Genomic DNA, 12733 nt, shown 5'->3' on the forward strand with positions numbered 1-12733 from the left:
AAGGCACATCTCCAGTGAACGTTGGAATGATGCATAAGACACCAATGGCAAATGATGAGTCATAAATGTTACTGCAACAAAGTCACAAAAACACTCAAATAAAACCATACAATATACAACGTTATGTTGCAGGGCACGAAACAACAATGAAACTTCTTTACCGCCGCAAGTTTCGGTTTGGGTGCACAAAGTCCATTGTGTAACACCTGACTTAATGCCAACACTCCTCCAACTTACATTTTCGCCGAAACTTGCAGTCGAAGGCGCAAACTATTTTCAGGCGCTAACTTTAACGCCCCGCTGCGATTAACACCCCAAAATCCTAAAAGTCCAAAATCCAGCCCAGTGACATGACAATACTGCACAACATTATAGAGTTTGGCTGATTAAAGTTTGTTGACCACATTGGCTTTGTTGCTTATCTGTCCAGCACACTAATGAGAAACCAGCAAACATTTTATTTCCAGCTCTAGGATGTAACTGTTTAAAGTCAAATCTCTCAATCCTCTGAAAGCCAGCCTGCAAGGATGTGGGACAGCCTTCTTTGTCATTTTTCTCAGATTTTAACCCTGCAGAAAATCCTGTCAGAGAGCAGCTATAACATTCTCTTCCAGTTACACATCTACATGGCAGAACAGATGTTTGATAGTTTCACTCCTGAGTTAATCCCTTTTACTGTCTGTTCTCTTCAAAACCAAATCATCCATGTAGACATTCACTTCAGTGAATTTGCAGTTTTACTACTTTTTTCACATAAAATGTCATTGTTTGCAATGCCGGAGTTTGGAGATGCATGTCTGCAGAGGACTCAAAACTTGTATCCTTTTTTAATGGGAATAATGTGAAAAGAATTTAATGCAGATATATTTGTTCCTGAGAAAGTAACAATGACATCTGATCATAATATTAAGGAAATAGATAATTGTGATATATTCACAGAGCACAGCACACACAGCTTTCTAACATGGCAGGCAGCTCTCTCGGAAGCCTCTGAAACCTGCTGCTTCTGTTTAATTATTAACTCTGTAGTTGCAGTACACAATACATACACATCCACAGTGTGTAGCTACAAACATTACAAGCTTACAGACATTACACTTCTCCCTCCTTAATGAATAAGTTATTATAATAAATTCATACATAATTTGCATGTTTATATATAACACAGGGTATAGACTTATTTTTTTCCATATTTACAAATTTAACTTAGACACTTGTTTTCTGTTTCGAAGAGGATATCTTTGCTCTCGAACAGAACCTTCCAAACATGGTGTCGAATCTAAACTCAATCGAGGTTCATCCTAAGGAACGTTTTCCTCCATGGAATTTCATTGATTTTCATTTGAACTCACTATAACTTCAGGCTGTTTGTTTGCCTGACTCGGACTCAGACTTACATTCTGATCCTCTCTTGGATTTGTTTCCAGTACACTAGATGTAGTAATTGCTACTGGTATATCAAAACTATCTGATGAGTCAGAAATAATTGAATCATTCCCACCTTCAACTCCTTCCATGTCTGAAGATAAAATATAATCAACATGAACAAACGTAACCTATCCATTATCAAACATCTTGACCAAATATGTGCGAGGACCACATATCTTCATCACTCTTCCAAGTAACCACTTTAACCATTTATAGTGATGGTTCTTCACTCTCACCTTCTGGTTTAATTTCACACATCTCTCTTTTACTCTATCTCTATCATGATTCTCTTTCTGTCTTAATTGTGTCTCTTCTATGGACTGTGCCAAGTTTGGTTTTAACAACGAGAATCTGGTTCGTGGCTGTCGTTTTAGAAACAACTCTGCTGGTGTTCTACCAGTAGTTGTATGAGGAGTATCACGATACATAATCAAAAAGTTAGCCAATTTGTAATCCAATGACAACTGTCGTTTCTTTGGATTTGGGTCCAACATTTGTTTTATGAGGGCATGTTTTACAATTTGTACAGTGCGCTCTGCTGCACCATTCGAGGCAGAGTGGTACAGTGGAACCTTGGTATGTTTCACATCATTTCTGCTCGTGAACTGTGCAAAGTCCTCTGTACGAAACTGTGGTCCATTATCCGAAACAATTTCTTCTGGGAGACCAAATGAAGAAAATAAACTTCGCAAAATGTCCAATGTTTTACTTGTTGTTATTTTCCGCTTTGGAAACACCTCAACCTGCTTCGATTGGCTTTCAATCACAATGAACAATTGTTGTCCTTCTAACTCAGCAAAATTAATATGTAGCCTTTGCCACACCCTGGGAGGCCATTTCAATGGCTGTAATGGTACTGATGGTGGTTGTTTGCTTACCGATTGACATGTCATACATTGACTCATGATGTACTCTATATCTTTATCAAGACCTGGCCACCATAAATAACTACGTGCAACATTCTTGGTCAAGCACATTCCCAGGTGCTGGTCATGGAGGTCTCCTAATAATTTGGACCTGAATTTATTTGGTATAACTACTCTTGCACCCCACATGATACAATCTTTATCAACTGATAATTCATTCCTTCGAATGAAGAATGGATGAAAATCTTTGTCTGTTACCTGGTTTCGCCATCCATTTCCAATATAATCATACATCTTTGACATCACTGGGTCACGTTTGGTTGCTCTACCTGTTGCTCTGACTGGCAGTTCATCAATGTATGAAAAATAAAACACTTCTTCCCAATCCGGTGTAACTGTGATGGGGATGGCAATCTAGACATAGCATCAGCATTACTGTGATCAGCTGATCGTCCGTATTCAATATCATATGTATATGCTGACAAAATCAAAGCCCATCTCTGCATTCGGGCTGCAGCTAATGTTGGAACTGGGGACTTTGGATGGAGGATTGCTGTTAGGGGCTTATGGTCCGTAACGATAGTAAACTTACGATCATACAAGTATTTGTGGAACTTCTTGACCCCAAAAATTAATGCCAAAGCTTCCCTTCAATTTGCGCATAATTACTCTCACTGGCACTGAGAGTGCGTGAAGCAAAAGCAATTGGTCTCTCCTCCCCACTACGTCATACATGAGAAATTACTGCCCCAACTCCATACGGAGAGGCATAACATGCTAGCTTAGTCTCCTTAGATATGTGATAGTGAACTAATGGTGCTCTCTACCAATTTGCTTTTACACTCCTTGAATGCTGTATCGCATTCTTTTGACCACTTCCAAAGGACCTGTTTTCTCAATAGTTCATTCAGTGGATGTAATACTGCAGCCAAATTTGGTAGGAACTTCCCATAATAGTTCAAAAGGCCCAAGAATGAACGAAGTTCAGTGACATTCCTGGGAGTGGGTGCATTTCTGATTGCTTCCAGCTTTCCCATAGTTGGAAATAAACCCTCTTTGTCTACTCTGTATCCTAAGTACTCTACTGAGTTTTGAAATAACTCACACTTACGAGCAGACACTCGTACTCTGTGCTTCTCTAGCCGTTTGAAGACTTCATTCAATATGTTATTATGAATTTGTCTATTTGGTGCTGAAATTAGTATGTCATCCAAATAACATACTACCCCTTCAATACCTTGCAAAATCTGGTTCATTACCCCTTGGAATATGGCAGGGGCTTAAGACACTCCAAATGGTAGCCTATTAATTTGATATAGGCCTAAATGAGTATTTATAGTCAAGCATGACTTGGACTCCTCATCTAGTTCAAGCTGTAAGTAGGCATTCGTAAGATCCAGTTTTGAGAAGATCTGACCACATGTCAGTGTTGTGAACAAATCTTCTACATTCGGCAATGTATTGGGGACATTACCTTCTAGAACCTAGTTTACGGTGACTTTATAATCACCACACAATCTTACCTTACCATCAGACTTAGGTACAACAACAATGGTGTAGCCCAATTACATCTTACAAATAATGTTCTCAGTCTCTAGTCTTTTGAGTTCTTGCTCAACTTTCTCCTTGAGTGCATATGGTATGGAATGTGGCTTGTAGTAAACCGATCTAGCGTCCTTCTGTAACATAGAAACATAGAAAATAGGTGCAGGAGTAGGCCATTCGGCCCTTCTAGCCTGCACTGCCATTCAATGAGTTCATGGCTGAACATGCAACTTCAATACCCCATTCCTGCTTTCTCAGCATACCCCTTGATCCCCCTAGTAGTAAGGACTTCATCGAACTCCTTTTTGAATATATTTAGTGAATTGGCCTCAACAACTTTCTGTGGTAGAAAATTCCACAGGTTCACCACTCCCTGGGTGAAGAAATTCCTCCTCATCTCGGTCCTAAATGGCTTACCCCTTATCCTTAGACTGTGTCCCCTGGTTCTGGACTTCCCCAACATTGGGAACATTCTTCCTGCATCTAACCTGTCTAACCCCGTCAGAATTTTAAACGTTTCTATGAGGTCCCCTCTCATTCTTCTGAATTCCAGTGAATACAAGCCCAGTTGATCCAGTCTTTCTTGATAGGTCAGTCCCGCCATCCCGGGAATCAGTCTGGTGAACCTTCGCTGCACTCCCTCAATAGCAAGAATGTCCTTCCTCAAGTTAGGAGACCAAAACTGTACACAATACTCCAGGTGTGGCCTCACCAAGTCCCTGTACAACTGTAGCAACACCTCCCTGCCCCTGTACTCAAATCCCCTCGCTATGAAGGCCAACATGCCATTTGCTTTCTTAATCGCCTGCTGTACCTGCATGCCAACCTTCAATGACTGATGTACCATGACACGCAGATCTCGTTGCACCTTCCCTTTTCCTAATCTGTCACCATTCAGATAATAGTCTGTCTCTCTGTTTTTACCACCAAAGTGGATAACCTCACATTTATCCACATTATACTTCATCTGCCATGCATTTGCCCACTCACCTAGCCTACCCAAGTCACTCTGCAGCCTCATAGCATCCTCCTCGCAGCTCACACTGCCACCCAACTTAGTGTCATCCGCAAATTTGGAGATACTACATTTAATCCCCTCGTCTAAATCATTAATGTACAATGTAAACAGCTGGGGCCCCAGCACAGAACCTTGCGGTACCCCACTAGTCACTGCCTGCCATTCTGAAGAGTCCCCATTTACTCCTACTCTTTGTTTCCTGTCTGACAACCAGTTCTCAATCCATGTCAGCACACTACCCCCAATCCCATGTGCTTTAACTTTGCACATTAATCTCTTGTGTGGGACCTTGTCGAAAGCCTTCTGAAAGTCCCAATATACTACATCAACTGGTTCTCCCTTGTCCACTCTACTGGAAACATCCTCAAAAAATTCCAGAAGATTTGTCAAGCATGATTTCCCTTTCACAAATCCATGCTGACTTGGACCTATCATGTCACCTCTTTCCAAATGCACTGCTATGACATCCTTAATAATTGATTCCATCATTTTACCCACTACCGATAATTCCCTGTTATCTCTCTTCCTCCTTTTTTAAAAAGTGGGGTTACATTGGCTACCCTCCACTCCATAGGAACTGATCCAGAGTCAATGGAATGTTGGAAAATGACTGTCAATGCATCCACTATTTCCAAGGCCACCTCCTTAAGTACTCTGGGATGCAGTCCATCAGGCCCTGGGGATTTATCGGCCTTCAATCCCATCAATTTCCCCAACACAATTTCCCGACTAATAAGGATTTCCCTCAGTTCCTCCTCCTTACTAGACCCTCCGACCCTTTTTATATACCCTGACACTCGCCTTGAAGCCTTGGATCGGACTGCCCGTTTCGCAGAACACCTTCGGATACTTTTTGATAACATCATCTGTTGATGCAAATCTCACTTCCACACGGAAAATCTCACTCCAATCCAGCTTCAGTGATCTCAACCAATATTTTTCTAGTAAGGAAGGCTTGTCTCCTTTCATGACTATTCGAGGCAAGTTCTGAAATTGATCCTTGTATTTCATCGGTACGGTGATACGACCTACCACAGGAATTTTCTCTCCCGAGTAGCCTCGCAGCTCCATCTTGGGTTTCTCCAATAGGAAATCACGCAATTTGTCAAGGTATAGTGACTCCGATACTACACTCACGGATGCACCAGTGTTGATTTCCATTGGTATCTTGAATCCCACAACATCTACGTGGATTTTGATACTTTCCGAATCGCTGTCCGTTAACCTCGTGCTCCTAATGACGTGTAACTCTAACATATGCACGTCCTGTTGTTTTTCTTCCATGCTATGTAGTCTCTGGGGTTTTCTACTCATAGCTTTGAAAACTGGACTCATTGCTTTAAAAGCTGATTTACCCTTCAGTTGGCATGTCTTCGCAAGATGCCCAGTCTTTCTGCAGAAGAAACACTCTGCCTTCACATATAGACAACTTTGAGCAATGTGTTGTCCCAGGCACCTATAGCACGACTTCGACGCTCTGTTAGAATTTTCAGTTTCTAAGACTTTGGGTCCCCACTGCCTTTTACTTTGAATCTGCAGGCAATTCACCTCGGTTAACTGACGATCGTAATTATTGTGAAATTCTCAAGAATATTGGTCGGACATGCCCATCGACCTCACTGTCTGACAAGCAATCTCAAAAGTCAAGTCATCCATCGTCAATAACTTTCTTCAGATCGCATCATTTTTCATCCCACAAATAAAGCAATCCCGCAATGCTTGATTTTGAAAGTTTCCGAAATTACAGTGAATGGATAGCTTTTTTAATGCTGCAATGTAATCACTGATACTTTCATCGGCCTTTTGATTTCGTATATCAAAACGATATCTTTCAGCAATTTCTAATGGTTTAGCGATATAGTGCTGCTCCAGCTTCATTAAAATCTCTTTAAGCGTTGTGTTCTTTGGCTCGGCAGGCACAAGCAGATTTATCAGTGTTTCATATAATTCCGGACCAGCTTCCGATTAGAAGATCACTCTCTTCCGTTCCAATATCTCCTGATTCTAGACTACATTGTCTGGAACTTCGATTATGTTATTTGCAGTGAAATACATTTCTAGCCGGTCCACATACGCTTTAAACCTTTCCTGGTCGCGTTTATCATCACCCAAATGTCCCATTACTGGCACGGGTGCCGCCATTTTAATTTCTAGCTGTTCACACAGTGTGCTGTATTTTACCTCGGATTTTGTAGCTTTTTCCAAAGACAGAGAAGCTCCCAAAGTCTCTCTGTCGGCTGACTGAATCCTTCACCAACAAAATTTCAGCTTTAAATAATCCAAAAAATCCCATCTCGCCGCCAAATGTGATATATTCACAGAGCACAGCACACACAGCTAACATGGCAGGCCGCTCTCTCGGAAGCCTCCGGAACCTACTGTTTAATTATTAACTCTGTAGTTGCAGTATACAATACGTCCACATCCAAAGTGTGGAGCTACAAACATTACAAGCTTACAGACATTACAATAATGAGCATAAATTATCCACAGAGTTATATTTTCCAGGGCCAGGTCCCACTTTAAGAAATTAATATAGCTTCTTTCATCTAATTATGTCAAGTGATGGGAGGAGAAGATGGGGAGCAAAAGTTGGCTAACATTGGGTCAAACTTTCAATGTTGGCTGTGGCATAAAATGGATGGTAATGGACAGAAAGGAAAATGGGCAGCCAATCTGCTACTGCCCATTTTGAACTCCTACCGAAGATGAATTTCATCCCCCATCTCTCCAGTTTAGCAAATTAAGAAATAAAGAACTTGAACTTGCATTCGCATAGTGCCTCATCATGTCCTCAGGGTATCTTAAAATACTTCACAGCCAATGAAATACCTTTTGAAGTATCGTCACTGTCGTTATGTCAGCAAATGCTACAGTTTGCGCACACTAAGGTCCGACAAATATCAAATGAAATAAATGACCAGTTCATCTGTGTCTGATGGTGCTGATGGAGGAAGGAATGTTGTCCAGGATAAATTACATTTTAAATGAGGACAATATTCTGCTCTGTAATAGCATCCTGTTCCCATATTAAGCGTTGGCATAAATTGTTATTGAGTGTGATTCCTACCACAATGACATAAATTGCTCATACCAATGCTAAATGCAACACGACCTGTTTTCTCATGACTCGATATACTATTGGGCTAAATTTGCGGCCCCTACGGGCGCGACGAGGTGCGCACGGGCCCGTAGAGGCCCCACAAGTTCCAAGTTTAGGCATGCGTTGCTCATGCGCCTAAACCCAAAACTTGCGATCTGTCAAGAATCCTCTTCACAGATCACATGCATTCGGACGAAAAGAGCTTCTGAGGGTGGAGAGTTGGGCTATTAGCCCAACTTCTGCCCAGCGAATGCCCGTGAAATTATTATAGAAACATAGAAACATAGAAAATAGGTGCAGGAGTAGGCCATTCGGCCCTTCTAGCCTGCACCGCCATTCAATGAGTTCATGGCTGAACATTCAACTTCAGTACCCCATTCCTGCTTTCTCGCCATACCCCTTGATCCCCCTAGTAGTAAGGACCTCATCTAACTCCTTTTTGAATATATTTAGTGAATTGGCCTCAACAACTTTCTGTGGTAGAGAATTCCACAGGTTCACCACTCTCTGGGTAAAGAAGTTCCTCCGCATCTCGGTCCTAAATGGCTTACCCTTTATCCTTAGACTGTGACCTCTGGTTCTGGACTTCCCCAAAATTGGGAACATTCTTCCTGCATCTAACCTGTCTAACCCCGTCAGAATTTTAAATGTTTCTATGAGGTCCCCTCTCATTCTTCTGAACTCCAGTGAATACAAGCCCAGTTGATCCAGTCTTTCTTGATAGGTCAGTCCCGCCATCCCGGGAATCAGTCTGGTGAAACTTCGCTGCACTCCCTCAATAGCAAGAATGTCCTTCCTCAGGTTAGGAGACCAAAACTGTACACAATACTCCAGGTGTGGCCTCACCAATGCCCTGTACAACTGTAGCAACACCTCCCTGCCCCTGTACTCAAATCCCCTTGCTATGAAGGCCAACATGCCATTTGCTTTCTTAACCGCCTGCTGCACCTGCATGCCAACCTTCAATGACTGATGTACCACGACACCCAGGTCTCTTTGCACCTCCCCTTTTCCTAATCTGTCACCATTCAGATAATAGTCTGTCTCTCTGTTTTTACCACCAAAGTGGATAACCTCACATTTATCCACATTATACTTCATCTGCCATGCATTTGCCCACTCACCTAACCTATCCAAGTCGCTCTGCAGCCTCACAGCATCCTCCTCGCAGCTCACACTGCCACCCAACTTAGTGTCATCCGCAAATTTGGAGATACTACATTTAATCCCCTCATCTAAATCATTAATGTACAGTGTAAACAGCTGGGGCCCCAGCACAGAACCTTGCGGTACCCTACTAGTCACTGCCTGCCATTCTGAAAAGTACCCATTTACTCCTACTCTTTGCTTCCTGTCTGACAACCAGTTCTCAATCCACGTCAGCGCACTACCCCCAATCCCATGTGCTCTAACTTTGCACATCAATCTCTTGTGTGGGACCTTGTCGAACGCCTTCTGAAAGTCCAAATATACCACATCAACTGGTTCTCCCTTGTCCACTCTACTGGAAACATCCTCAAAAAATTCCAGAAGATTTGTCAAGCATGATTTCCCTTTCACAAATAAGGGGTAAGACGTAAGGCCTGCTTTTATCAGCGTAAGACTTATAAAAGACAGAAAAAAACATTTTTTCAATAATTTAAACATTTAAAAACCTGTGAAATAAGGTAAGTTTATTTTTAGTCCCTTTAAAATATGTACATTTATTTTTCAAAAAATATATTTTTGTTTTAAATAATTCATTAAATTCCATTTTGATTAATTTTAAAAATTTGAATGAAAAAGGCATTGGGAACACAGCAAACTGATAGCTCAAATATTGGAGAATGTCTCTCACCGTAGGGCTTTTTAAGAGTGCTTGTTGCTTGCTTTCCTACTACCCTGTAGTATGATATTACAAGACATAGCAGAGTAGATTTTCAACTTGCCTCCTGGGCGTTAAACTTGAAATGAAATTCAGCTGGTTTCTGTAATGGGCCGGCAAATTGAAAATCTACTCCAGTCTGTCCTTCATAGCCAAGTATTGTTTGTGTCTGGTATTAAAATATAGATTTGTATTGGTGGGAGACAATTCAGGTGTCAACAGACATTCATTGAGAGTTATTGGCACTGGATGTAACGTCATCAGTGTCTGTGGTGTTATGTACAAAAATAATCTAATCACCGAGTTAATTCTTAAGATTAAATTTCGGAGTTCACAACAGCAGTGAGTACCTTGGCCTCCTGCAATTTTCCAATATGCAGTAGCAGTGGATGAGGTACACACTGCAGGCATGGATTCAGAAAATGTACCCTGTTTCTGCTGATTTATTGAATAAGGGGAAGATTTCTTCCATATACTATGTGAAACATAAACATATTCTTTATAAAGGTTGGTGCAATATATGCTGTGAAAATCAAGATTTTTTTTATATATATACAGATTATTGAACAATAACCAAATCAAAAGAATACCAAGGAAAGCATTTGAGGACTTGGACAACCTGAAATACCTGTAAGTGCTGAATTTAAAATTCAATGCAGTTATACTTGTTGGTTCCCATCCACCTATTTCAGTGCTCCATATTTTGATAATTGAGTTGATTTTAACTATTGACCAGTGGAGTGCGATAACTGGCTGCCCGATTATGCTGGCAAGAGGTCCGGTCTATTTTGAGAGCTGGGCCTCATTATCATGCTGCTGGTAAGCTGGTGCCACCACTCTCTAGCTTGCCAGCTCCAGATCAGGCAACCCGGGCTGGCAGTAAAGTGGATTTGTGCAGGGTGCAATTATGGATGGGGAAAAGCCTGGGGTGACAACGGCTCACATTATTGATGTGGAACCTGGAGAATCACTTTTGCTCCTCCTGGACGCGAAAACACATTTTTAACACTCCCTTTTTGGGCCACTTCCTCTTGCCCAACAGGTTTGACTGAGCACGCTCTGTCTACTGGGCTGTTACAATTGTATCGGATTCATATAAATGACTGTAAATGAAACAAGGTAGAAAGCGCAGAAACAGCAAAACTAATTCCATAGTATTTTAATTGTTGTGCAAGTTTGCATACCAATCTTTTTAGATCTGAAATTATATCATAATATTGTTTTCTCTCAAGTTGCTTCTGTCTTTCCTCTTTGTCGTATCTTTGCTTATCCCCTGCTGTTTTCTTTTTCTGATTCTGCTTGTCCTCTGGGTGAAGACATCATACATGCATTCAAAACTAATTGATCTGAGTTTCCACTGGGTTCTCCCTATCTCCTGCTGTACCTTTTAGCCTTTTGCGGTGTTTCTCTGGGGATTCCTCCAATCAGCTGTAAGAGAACGCTCACGGAAATTCCAAGCAAATGTGTTTACAATGTCGCTACACATAAAGCAGATTTTAACCTAACCTGCCTGTTCGGTTTGGGTCATATGAATGCACCCCAACTGATTTTACACTCCACTGACTTCAATGGGGCATAAAATTGGACGGGGTGGAAAAAGGGCATTCAAGCTGCCCCTTTCCCGCTGGGTGGGTTAGGTTAAAATCAGGGCAATTTGAGACCAGACCACTTATTCCTCCTTGTGGTTTATTTTATTGCTCTAAAGTTCCATGTTTCTTTTCTGCTATTCCCTTTCTGTGGCCAACTCTTTCCCTGGCCAGGCCACTGACAGGCTGCATCCAGCTCTGATTACCTCCCTCCAGCTCACTTTGATTTATTGGTATACAAATTTCTTTAATGATTTCTAGTGCATGCATTTAAAACATAGCCAGCCACTTTGGCAATGTATTCTAAAATGCAAGAATAAGTGGACCAATGAAAACTATTTTGAATGTTTGATTAGAGCCATACTGCCAGTATAATCTTTGTTCCATCATTATGTAAGCTTGTACTTTGTTCGGTATGATGATCTCACCATATATTTTATGTTCTGCTCATAGTCTCACTTTCTTAATGTTCCTTTGTTTCATTTTTCACTGAAGCCAGTTCCTGTGGTATGATTCATAATGGGACCTTGCTATTTTGTTTAATTTGTAATGAATCAATTAAGTTTTCTGGTTGATGCTATGGGAAGCATGTGCTTCCCTCACACTTGGCCATTCCAACATTCTCAATGGTTCAGAGGTTCATTAAAGCAATTATGTTGCCTTTGATCACTTTAACATTAGAAATAAAGCAGGGAACAAGACAAGACATTTATCCAACAAGACTGCTTCTTCCAGAAACCATATATGATTTTGCATATTTAAGTTGTATCTCATCCTGAACACAAAGACTATCAGGCCAGACACCGGAATAATTTAATTTCCACAATTTAACTATTCAAACCCAGTCTATTGCCTTCTGCAGATAATTCCCTGACCCTATCAGCACCAGAATCATTAGCGTCAACATTTCTGATTTGGAGGAGGTTGTAAGTTGTCAATTATGCGTTTGCAGTGCCAGGAATTTCTGACAAGGTCTGTATAGATCAGGGTTCCTCAAGAGAAGTTACCCAATATAAATTTCATGGTGTTTCAGGGCATACTGAAGCCTCTGTCTTTGCAAATTAACCATCCTATCTCCAACCTCTCTTTCCTCTCCAAAGCCCTTGAATGTGTTGTCATCTCCTAAATTCATGCTCATTTCTCTAGCAACTCCATTTCAATTTCTTTAATCAGGTTTCCACCACTCCCACAAACCTGAAATTGCACTAACCAAAGTCATGATCGACATTCCTCCTTGTACTCCTTGGCCTCTCTGCATCATTTGACATGATCAACCACATCATCATGTGCTTTTCCTCCATTCTCAACTTGGTAGACTTTCCT

At 41.2% G+C, this 12733-nt stretch overlaps 1 protein-coding gene across 1 annotated transcript in view; it reads left to right on the forward strand.

Moving 5' to 3' along the window:
- The window catches only part of LOC139275249 (peroxidasin homolog), an 813818-nt gene that overhangs the window by 465612 nt on the left and 335473 nt on the right, over positions 1 to 12733 (forward strand). The window contains exon 3 of the mRNA XM_070892453.1: positions 10383 to 10454. Coding sequence (XP_070748554.1) covers positions 10383 to 10454 — 72 coding nt within the window. The remainder of the gene's footprint in view (positions 1 to 10382; positions 10455 to 12733) is intronic.

Source organism: Pristiophorus japonicus, chromosome 1 (assembly GCF_044704955.1).
Source record: "Pristiophorus japonicus isolate sPriJap1 chromosome 1, sPriJap1.hap1, whole genome shotgun sequence".
Classification (NCBI taxonomy): Eukaryota; Metazoa; Chordata; class Chondrichthyes; family Pristiophoridae; genus Pristiophorus; species Pristiophorus japonicus.